The 11,443-nt window shown below is 41.2% G+C and overlaps 1 protein-coding gene across 1 annotated transcript; it reads right to left on the bottom strand.

Annotated features, from left to right (window-relative positions):
* Window positions 1–295: 295 nt before the first annotated feature.
* LOC126334804 (cuticle protein 21-like) lies at window positions 296–8,780 on the bottom strand. The gene is made up of 2 exons (XM_049997437.1): window positions 8,719–8,780; window positions 296–1,121 (listed from the first exon to the last, which is right to left on the bottom strand). Exons 1-2 carry the CDS (start codon window positions 8,728–8,730, stop codon window positions 429–431), a joined length of 705 nt encoding a protein of 234 aa, XP_049853394.1. The 5' UTR covers window positions 8,731–8,780; the 3' UTR covers window positions 296–428.
* Window positions 8,781–11,443: the final 2,663 nt, after the last annotated feature.

Genomic DNA, 11,443 nt, shown 5'->3' with positions numbered 1-11,443 from the left:
GTTGATCATTTATCCACCCCGCTGCTGAGAACTGCAGGCAGCTCGATAAGAGGCGGTCATCCCTCACACCTTCCAATGAACTATGCGTTTGATAGTAATCATTGTTACCTCTTAATGTTTCGCTGTCTCACACTACATCTCTCATGTGAAGTATGTCGCTTTCCATGTTTTGCTGAGCAGCCCCTATGTTGTAATGTAGTCTTCTGAAATGACTCTCACAAGATAAGTTTAGGTTGCGTGAATACAAATTATATCTGAAAATATATGTGGTAATGGTGCCCAAGGAAATAAGAAATATGTCTCCAAAGATGTTTATTTAAGACTAAAGATTACAAATAGTTAATTCCACAGTGCTAAATCTATGCAGTGCACATAAGGAGGGAAATGAAGTCAAGAATAAATAACATCTAGCCTAGAATAAATAGCATTTAGGCTAGAATAACCTTGCCATAGGACAGAACGGGGCCGTAGGCCCTAGCGGAAGGAGCGGCGGACGCTGCAGTCCCAGAGTAGGCAGCTCTGGCAGCCTGTTGAGGGGCTGGAGCGGCCCTGGCGGCAGGGGCGGGGGCGGGGGCGGGGGCGGCAGCGGAACGTGCGGGGGCGGGGTGGGTGCCCGGCTGGCGGTGCACGACGGCGTTGAAGCCGTTGACCGGATCGGCGGTGTAGTCGACGGTGCGGATGGAGCCGTCCGGCTCGGCCAGGCTGTAGCTGCCCTGGACGACGTCGCCGTTGCGGGTCTCCTGCTGGTTCTTGGAGTCTCCGGTGATGGAGTCAGACACGCTGTAGCCGTAGCTGTACTGGGGGTTGGGGTCGTACTCTGTGGCGACGGTGGCTGGCGCGGCGGCGGCGACGGGGGCGGGAGCGGGGGCGGGGGCAGCTCTGACGGCGGGGGCAGCAGCGACGGCCTGGGCGAACCTGGCGACGGGGGCGGCGACAAAGGCGGGGGCGTAGCTGGCTACTGGGGCAGCGGCAACGGCTGGGCCGTAGCTACCAATGGGGGCGGCGGCGATGGCGGGGGCGGCGTAGGCGGGCTCGGCGAAGGCGGCACCGGGAGCGACGATAGCAGGCGCGCCCAGGTACCCGGCGTGAGCCACGGCCGCCACCGCGGCGAGGACGATCAGCTGCGGCAATCATGCAGTGGCTACAGTACCATATTGTTAACAAAATTGTGTTCATTACTCATCATAAGAAAAAAAATAATAGGTGCTTATATTAAAAAACTAAAAAACCGCCTCTATTGCGAAAAAAGCACCTAGTGTTTCGGCGTAGATAACTACACCTTGTTCAGAACAACAATAAAACCCACAAGTGCCTAAGAAGTCATTCGTCAATGATAAAAAGAACACCATAGCTATGCATTTATAAACGGAAAAAAGGAAAACACAAACAGTACATATGTACAAAGTCAAACCCATATGTAGCTGCAGTTTATAGCGGATCATGGCCCATCGTACATAGGCCGGTGTGAGGTGGAGCGTACACCCTCAAGTTAAGTAGTGGTTTTGACTTTGTACATATGTACTGTTCGTGTTTTCCTTTTTTCGTTTATAAATGTATAGCTATGGTGTTCTTTTAATCACTGACAAAGGTCTTCTTAGGCACTTGTGGGTTTTATTGTTGTTCTGAACAAGGTGTAGTTATCTACGCCGAAACCTAGGTTAACACTAGGTGCTTTTTGCGCAATAGAGGCGGGTTTTTAGTTTTTTAATATATTAGCCAACGATTGCAGAGGCGCTGCGGTGTTGAAGGTTCTCAATAGGTGTTCTCTGACTGTCTGCACCTTGTCTTTCTGTTTGGGCTTTATTATGTGCGACCATTGGGATCATAATTTTTTTTCTTTTTCATAACAGAGAGCTGTCCAATACTACAAAACTAGGCTGCGTTTCGTAATATCTGAGGCTAGAGTTGTGCTACATCGAAATTACAGTTCGGTGGTTTTGGAGCAGTACAAACATGGCGTAGTAAATTGTAGGATTATTGGTACTATTTTTAGCATTGGTAGGAAAATAAACATAAACGGATGTGTAAGACATAAACCGGGAGGTGCCGACTTCTCTATTTTTTGCTTGTTTGTTTAGCTGTTTCCTTTGCACTTAATTAGGTTCAAAATGGCTCTGAGCACATCAGTCCCCTAGAACGTAGATTAGGTTCACACATCATTCAGTGCTAGTCCATTACGTATTTTATATCTTTACAGAATTTGAATTGCATTTTATAAGCAATAAAAATTATTTGATCGCCTAGCTTCTGCACTCTGCGCTTTTATGCAGCAAAAGCAATTACTTTTGGTGTAAGTACAGTTTACATGCACTAACATAAAATATATGTATATAATTGTTGTTGTTATTTTGTACTCAATAGAACATTCTTCATCATGATGAAAAGAAAGAGTTTTCTTTTATTGTTGATAAATGCGGAAGTTGTTTATGAATAACAGAAACATGTTTTATATAAGTTTGACGATGTATTAAAGCGGTGCTTGATATATTTTTGTTCAGCAAACATTTTCTTTATTTTACCTTTTTCTTGAGGAAACTGCGTTTTCTTGCGCTGTATGATAAATTGTATAGTTTTCTTTATTTTTACTTTTGTTGGGGTAATGGTGTTTTCTAGCGCTATATGATAAATTGTATAGTTTTCGGTATTTTCACTACAACATCCCTCTGCTTGGCTTTACAAACAACGGTTTTCAAATAAAACATGAATTAAAAATAAAATTAAATAAAAATTAAAATTAAATATGGTTGATTTTACTACAAATACTGTTTACTCTTAGTCAACAGACGGGATAACTATATAGAATAAAAATGTTCCTCAGCTTATGTGGCCCTTAATATATCCTCACTCAGTTTCTAAACGGTTCCTGTTTTTAGAGGAATGTAGCTAGACATTGATCACATACGTCCGGTAAAGAAAGCGATCGTCATGAGGTTACGCCCGATAGGTATGCAACACACCTAACGCATAGTTAATGTAAGTACGACCTTAACTTAATAAGACTACTAGGAAAACTACCGCAGTCTACGGTTACTTACGGCAGTCTAAGTAGTTTTACAACTTTAGCTGAGATACTGGAGTCCAACTTAGGAGGACTTGGATTCAGTTATTCGGTCATTCCGAAGCAATTTTTTTTATATCCCGCAATTACTTCAGGGGACGTCAATACGGTTCCTTCAACTAAGACAGGTCAATTACTCTCGAGATACTAGTGCGTACACTCTAACTGCGAGGATATTAACGGGACGTTAAACTCCAATCATCTTTCGCATTCCCGAATAATTTCTTAATCTCCGTCTTGTCATTCCGATTGTGATTTTCCTTGTCTACACTGCATTTCTTCACGAGTCACTTGTATCGGTCACGGTTCCTTCATAGTCAACAAAAAGTTACAACTGAATACTCTGCCTGTGTTGATGTCTCTGTCAATCTCTGATCTTTTTATTTTTTTCGTTCGAAGTATTAAACAGTGATGTTGTTTTTACCACGTAGACCAATCCTCGTGTAAATGTTGCACATCATTATACTTAAAAGGAGCTTCGACTGAGCCTGAAAGTACCCATAGGAAATCTGCGTTCTGTCTGACAGTTCTTTTTTCTTTCTCTTCTGCCGCAGTTGTTAAGCTGAATTATCGAAATTCTGGCATATTCGGATCAGATCGAAATGAAAATTTGGTTTTCGATTCACGACGGGACATCTGGTATCAGCGACAATTTTGATGGCTGCACTGCAAATTGCTAATATCTTAAGGTGGTCAATTCTACCTAAAGCCGAACTAAGCCCTATGGATATGAACTGAACTAATCTGAACTAATGGCTGCATACGAGTGCAATATCACAAAATCCAGTTGTACTGCTGCTCTTCGCCACCTGCTTTAGTCTAATTGAATATCTTCAGGCGTAATGCTTGCCCTTCACAGTAGTCTGCACTGCTCTGGTAGAAAAATGGTGAAGTTGTTTTTAAAACACCGTCAAGCTGTAGTTCACGTACAGTTAAGTTACCCCTGCTTTGTTCACATATTCAGATGTGTGTAAATTCCTAAGGGACCAAACTGCTGAGGTCATCGGTCCCTAGACTAACATAGTATTTAAATTAACCTATGCTAAGAACAGCACACACACCCATGCCCGAGAGAGGACTCTAACCTCCGGCTAGAGGGGCTGCGCAGTCCGTGACATGGCGCCCTAAACCGCTCAGCCATACCGCGCGGCTCCTGCTTTGTTCTTAATATTATTGGTTGTATGCTAACAGTAAGCAAGCTGTTGAACACACTGATACATTACTATCTACCTTCATGTTCAAAACTGTTGTAAATACTGTGTATGAAAATTATACTGAAAAACTTTGACGTGTCATAAAAGGCAATGGAGGAACAAACTGAATATATCAATCAATGAATGGAAAACTCTTTCCACAATGCTACGTAGTATAGTAAATGTGTGGACTGACAAGTACCCACACCCTATGCTGTGGGACAAGTAGTATATACTCGTAACTAATATTGCAAGTTTCAAGAATTCGACAGTATTCCGTAACGAAAAAGAAGAGAAATAAAACGCTGACATAAAAATTATCAAACTTAATCGGCTTTGGCTGGAAAAATACTCAAAAAATTTGAACCAACTAGTATTTTTCGCAAGTGGTATTAAGAAACGAAGAAAATCCGAAAGGTTATTTGCCGTGCTTGTTTCCATTATTGGACACATCTCCGTACCACGGACTGATGCGCTTGCTGGAAGGTACTTGTCGCGATCTGATCATTTTTACTCGTTGTATGTGTGCTACTAACTCAGACATCTCATGACACTACCGGAATTAAAAAACTCACGTTCTTCAGAATTTACGACAAAATAAAGTACATTATGTCTGGTAAAAAACTTTCTGTAGCCAAGGTGGCATAAATACGTCTTTATTTTCGAAAATCGATTTCTACAGACTTGGCTGAAATCTTATGGTTTTCAAAAATGTTTGTTAAAAAGCATATTGTTTGTGGATTGGAACCACATTAGTAGATAAAACGTAATATTGTGTGTAAAACCTTGTCAGAAATAAAACACTTTCAATCAAAAAGCACTTTTTGCACATGACAATGTCCCTATGTTCAGTGGTCGCAAATTATTGTTAAGCTTTAAGCGCTACATAAAAGTACATGGTCATGTCCACAAGGTGCTTTTTGATTGTATATATTTTGTTTCTGACAGATCTTTGCATAACGGCAAAATGTGCTACATTTTATCCACTACAGAGTACATTCAAGCCTCTTAAATGAACTATGACAGAAGCCTGAACAACAGTGGACTGGCGTACTAGGACATGTATTGAAACTATGAAATAGTGCATTGACAATGGCTAGGCACCAGCCGAAACTTATATTTGCTTTAGTGAAGCCTGAAAGGAAAGGACGACTGATTGCTGTGCTACACCATTTTGAAAGTATAAAAATTGTAGAGGGAGACCAAGAGATGACTACACTAAGCAGATTCAGAAGGATGTAGGTTGCAGTAGGTACTTGGAGATGAAAAAGCTTGCACAGGACAGAGTAGCGTGGAAAGCTGCATCAAACCAGTCTAAGGACTAAAGACCACAACAACAACATCGCATTCATTGAGTGCATTCCACATTCCTAACGGAAGATAACTTGATTTATCCACATTACACCAAGTGGACATTTTATCCAGTCTTCCTGTATTTTCTTAAGATTGCTTAACGACGATACTTTCCCGTAGTAAACAGCATCGTCAGCGAACTCTCTTGTAGTGTTGCTGACCGTTTGCGTACACTGAGAACATTAAAGATTCTATTACCATTCCTCTGAGCACTTGTTATGTTAATTTGTTCTCTGTAGAACTTTGCCTCCCAAGGTAATGTTCTGGGCTCTGAAATGTTCGCTAGCAAATCGCTCAATTTTGAAGATACTCCGTACGATAGCATCTTGGTTAGTATTTGATGATCCTAGGTTGACGCTTTGTGACCAGTATTGTACCTGTCGATACCCGATTTCGAAATCGAAGATTACGGTACCGTTTTTTGTGAACTTAGGCGTTTTTCGCTTATGGCAGGGGAGTCCATTAATTACGCTTGACTTTCCGTTGTTTGCAGTCTCGTTTTTTATTTACAGTTCCTGTGTGTATTTTTTATATGTTCAGAAGGCGTAAATGTAGCTCCGAGAAGAATGGCTATACAAGAACTTCACATTTGGTCTAAAACAGATTTGAATAAAAACAATAACTGAATATATTAACACATATTTTGAAATAACGCATAAATTTCTACCTTCTGGTGTACATGAAATTTATTTCATAGTTTATATTTTCATACCAATGTAATTTTTTGTAAGCCTTCCTTGGACACATGTGTATCTTTTGTTTTTAGAAGCATGGTCGAGTAGGCGTGTATATGACGGAATGGGTGAAGCGAACTGTGTCAGCGTGCTTGTAGCTGGGGGCTAACAGTTCTTTGTTATTTGGATTATACAAAAGAAAGTCCAGTTTCACTCTAATTATGATGAAATTTGTGTGTATCGTCTACGTAAAAGTACAGGAAGAGTTTTTGCTTGCACTGAATAAACAGCCAAAAACAAAGATTGCGTTTTATTCAAGCAACTGATAAAAACCCTAACCATTATCAACACCAGGTCAACAGAAAACAGCATCCTCGAGGCAACGCTCCCGAAGTTAAGTGTCTGCAATCATTACGTGAATGTACCCTGCTCCAGATTATTTCGAAGTGCAAAGAGGCAAAAGCCTGCTCTGAAATGCCTTCATTAATTAACATTTTTCAGTAATATCATTGTGGGAGTTGAATACGTTTCAAGTAACGAACACTTTTCGAAAATCTAAGAACACTAGTCATTTCACTTGGAAATTTTGGTATTATGTCAAAGCGGTATGTGGATAAAAACAAAATGTCCAGACACTCTGACCAAAATGGTACTGAAACAGAGGATGACAGAGTAAAGGCCGAAAGACTGAATGTCTTTTTCCTAAGCTGTTTCACAGAGGAAGACTGCACTGTAGTTCCTTTTCTAGATTGTCGCACAGATGACAAAATGGTAGATATCGAAATAGACAACACAGGGATAGAGAAACAATTAAAATCGTTCAAAAGAGGAAAGGCCGCTGGACCTGATTGGATACCAAATCGATTTTACACAGAGTACGCGAAGGAACTTTTCCCCCTTCTTGCAGCGGTGTATCGTAGGTCTCTAGAAGAGCGTAGCGTTCCAAAGGATTGGAAAAGGGCACAGGTCATCTCCGTTTCCAAGAAGGGACGTCGATCGGATGTGCAGAACTATAGACCTATATCTCTAACGTCTATCAGTTGTAGAATTTTGGAACACGTATTATGTTCGAGTATAATGACTTTTCTAGGGACTAGAAATCTACTCTGTAGGAATCAGCATGGGTTTCGAAAAAGGCGGTCGTGTGAAACCCAGCTCGCGCTATTAGTCCACGGGACTCATAGGGCCATAGACACGGATTCCCAGGTAGATGCCGTGTTTCTTGACTTACGCAAGGCGTTCGATACAGTTCCACACAGTCGTTTAATGAACAAAGTAAGAGCATATGGACTATCAGACCAATTGTGTGACTGGATTGAAGAGTTCCTAATAACAGAACGATGCATGTCATTCTCAAGGGAGAGAAGTCTTCCGAAGGAAGAGTGATTTCAGGTGTGGTGCAGGGGAGTGTCGTAGGACCATTGCTATTCACAATATACATAAATGACCTTGTGGATAACATCGGAAGTTCACTGAGGCTTTTTGCGGATGATGCTGTGGCATATCGAGAGGTTGTAACAATGGAAAATTGTACTGAAATGCAGGAGGATCTGCAGCGAATTGACGCATGGTGCAGGGAATGGCAATTCAATCTCAATGTAGACAAGCGTAATGTGCTGCTAATATATAGAAAGAAAGATCCCTTATCATTTTGCTACAATACAGCAGGTCAGCAACTGGAAGCAGTTAATTCCATAAATTATCTGAGAGTAGGCATTAGGAGTGATTTAAAATGGAATGATCATACAAAGTTGATCGTCGGTAAAGCAGATACCAGACTGAGATTCATTGGAAGAATCCTAAGGAAATGCAATCCGAAAACAAAGGAAGTAGGTTACAGTACACTTGTTCGCCCACTGCTTGAATACTGCTCAGCAGTGTGGAATCCGTACCAGATAGGGTTGATAGAAAAGATAGAGAAGATCCAACGGAGAGCAGCGCGCTTCGTTACAGGATCATTTAGTAATGGCGAAAGCGTTACGGAGATGATAGATAAACTCCAGTGGAAGACTCTGCAGGAGAGACGCTCAGTAGCTCGGTACGGGCTTTTGTTGAAGTTTCGAGAACATACCTTCACCCAGTAGTCAAGCAGTATATTGCTCCCTCCTACGTATATCTCGCGAAGAGACCATGAGGATAAAGTCAGAGAGATAGAGCCCACACAGAGGCATACCGACAGTCCTTCTATCCACGAACAATACGAGACTGAAATAGAAGGGAGACCCGATAGAGGTACACATAGTACCCTCCGCCACACACCGTCAGGTGGCTTGCGGAGTATGGATGTAGATGTAGATGTAGATGTTCCTCCTACAGGATGTCGTGTATGAATAAAAGAATCTGTATTCCACACGAGTGGTTTTTTCTGCATCTGTGAAGGCCGAGAGAAGTCTCCTGTCCTGTATGATGGTCATGACGGAACTGGCCGCACGAGACATACCTTGTAAGCCATGCTGGAGGTGCCGCTGCTCGTGGCGGTGCTGCTGCTGGAGGCGGTTGTGTTGCTCTGAAGCACCCCACGGCCCCTGCCCTTATATACCTCGTGGTGAGCGCGTCACTCTAGCCGCCTCTTGCTGACACTCCTGTCAGGCCAGTTGTCGCAGCCGTATCGGTTACTCTTTCGTACGCCGCTGCGGCGTGCTCCTGGATTTCAGTGGCGTTTTGCAACCCCTTCGAGATCGGCACACATTTGCACCCACAGCTGACAACTGGCGTTACGTACTGACCAAGTATTTGATCAGCTCGTAATTCCCTAAACGCCCGCGTTTTGCTTTCTTTCAATATGAGGTTAGCGCTGTGTGTGGTGTCTACTGAAATAAAAGATCAGAAAACTAAGACTGGGTTTGTCAGTCTCTACAAGGGGTAACACCTCTTGCTGTGATTGTACTGGAGCAAGGTCTAAAGGCTCTAGATAAGGAATAAAGCTCTCTCTTATTACTTTCACCTATCCGTACATGCTGCTGAAGAGTGAAAGATTGCATTCAGTCACGGACTCTGTTAATTATTCAGAGATGTTAACACTGGTGTAAGATTTTTGTAGCGGCAAGGTGGAACAGGAGAGGAACAAAGTGAATGAGTGTTATTTCTGTATTTACTGACATTGCGTTATTCATTGGATACAGTTTGACACCCAAAGGAAGACAATCAGTTTCGATGAATGGACAAATACGCAGTTCAGAGACAACAGCTTGTGGTGTTCTAAATTCATTCAGCATGACCTTTGACCTACTGCAACCGTACATCATGAGAGTGCATCATTTTTCTCTAATCATCCTTCTAGCTGAAGGGTAAGCAAACATGAGACCGGCTCAGACAATAATAACTTACTTTATGTTATTAACTTATGTTAAGACAGTTCACCTAAAATTATCTGTTGATGAACACTCGCATCAAACACGTAATCAGCACTGATTCACAAAATATTGTTCTAGTGAAACATAAGTGATTCTTTTTTTTCTACACAAAATAATGAGTGCTATTGACAATGGATCTTAAGCTGATTACATATTTCTCGATTTTCTGAAGGCTTTGGTCACAGTTCCTCACCAGTGGTTTCTAACCAAATTTTCATACGGAGTACCAACTCGGTAATACGATTCGATTCGTAATTTACTGTCAGAAAGATCACAGTTCGTAGTAATTGACGGGAGGGCACCTAGTGAACCAGAAAATATGTCTGTTGTTCCCGCTGACGAGATGTATGCATACAGTAAAATCTGTGACATCCTACACACAGCTGTTAAAAAGCCATTACATTTCAGTTACACGATAAATCATACAAACGTAAAGATTGTCCACTCAACTAAATATCTAGGAAGAAAATTACGAGAAACGTAAATTAGAATGATTATACTAAAAATGTTGTGGAGGAGACGAAACAATGACAGTGTGCTTTGGCAGAACACTTAAAAGATGCAACAGATAGGATTGATAGACGACAGTGGAAAGTTCAGAGAAGAGTAGCTCGTATTGTATTATCCCGAAGTAAGGAGAGAATGTAACGAATATGATAAGCGAGTTGGGTTGAAATCATTAAAACAAAATGTGCTTTTAATTTCTTTTCACGAAATTTCAGTAACTGAATTTTTCTCTGCATGTGAAAATATTTTGTTGACTCCAACCCACATAGGCATAAATTAGCATCATAATAAAACCAGGATGAAAAATGCTCCTATCATAGTACCAAAAAAAGGTGAATATGTCCTTAACAGAGTTAGGGGTTTAAAAGAAGGGAACTAGTTTTTGACATATGTGGCAGCTTCATAGACATTTAAATTAAAACATCTTGACATGTTTGCACTTTTTTACTTGTTAGTATTAGTCCCATGCAATGTAACGTAATGCATCGTGTCAAGTGAAGTAACATGATACATAATGACATCCTTCCAAACAAATCCACCGCCAGTAATTTTATGCCCTCAGCTGTTACATATGTGCTCTTCAGCCTATGTTATTAATATTGTTTATTGCAGCTAGCGAATCCTCTGTATTTTGGACATAGATCAGGGACTGTAGTCTGTAAATTGCAGGATGCAGGTGTGCCAACACCTTGCAGCTCAAAGAGCTCACCGCACTGCGGAAGTAGGGAAACTCGAAAAAGTGCGATTATGTCAAGATGTTTTAAGTGTCTTTGAACATACTGGATATATCGAAAAGCTAGTTCCCTTTTCTTACAGTCCTAATTCTTCTCAGGACATATTCGCCTTTTTGTTCTATGATAGGAGCGTTTTTCTTTCTGGTTCCCCACTTTCACTCTAACATAATTTTGACATTAGGCCGCCATAGCTTGGCGCTCGACATAGACTTTTATTGATTCTGGCGACGACTGCTCCTGTATAGGTTTGTTTAATTGTCTTTCGAACCGTGTTGCTTATATCGCGGCAACAGATAAATCCTTCACAAAACAACACGACGACTATTAATTACATGTGCTTACCTTCCTACAATATGTTAACCGGTCTGTAAAAGATTAAAAATGTCACTGAAACATATAAGACTCATAAAAAACGAGTTTTTTGCACATAAAATCCGAATGACGCTAAATTTTTGAAAGCAAGCTTTCAATTTTGTCGTAAGGAGGCATTTTTTTATTTATTTGAATCCCTTTAAACCGTTTCCAGGTATTCAGTTCACGTAAGAATGATTTTTACATGCTACATTTACCT

This window comes from Schistocerca gregaria, chromosome 2 (assembly GCF_023897955.1).
Source record: "Schistocerca gregaria isolate iqSchGreg1 chromosome 2, iqSchGreg1.2, whole genome shotgun sequence".
In the NCBI taxonomy this organism is placed as follows: Eukaryota; Metazoa; Arthropoda; class Insecta; order Orthoptera; family Acrididae; genus Schistocerca; species Schistocerca gregaria.
Note: the sequence above shows the minus strand (reverse complement) of the source record. Positions and strands in the feature narration are given on the sequence as shown.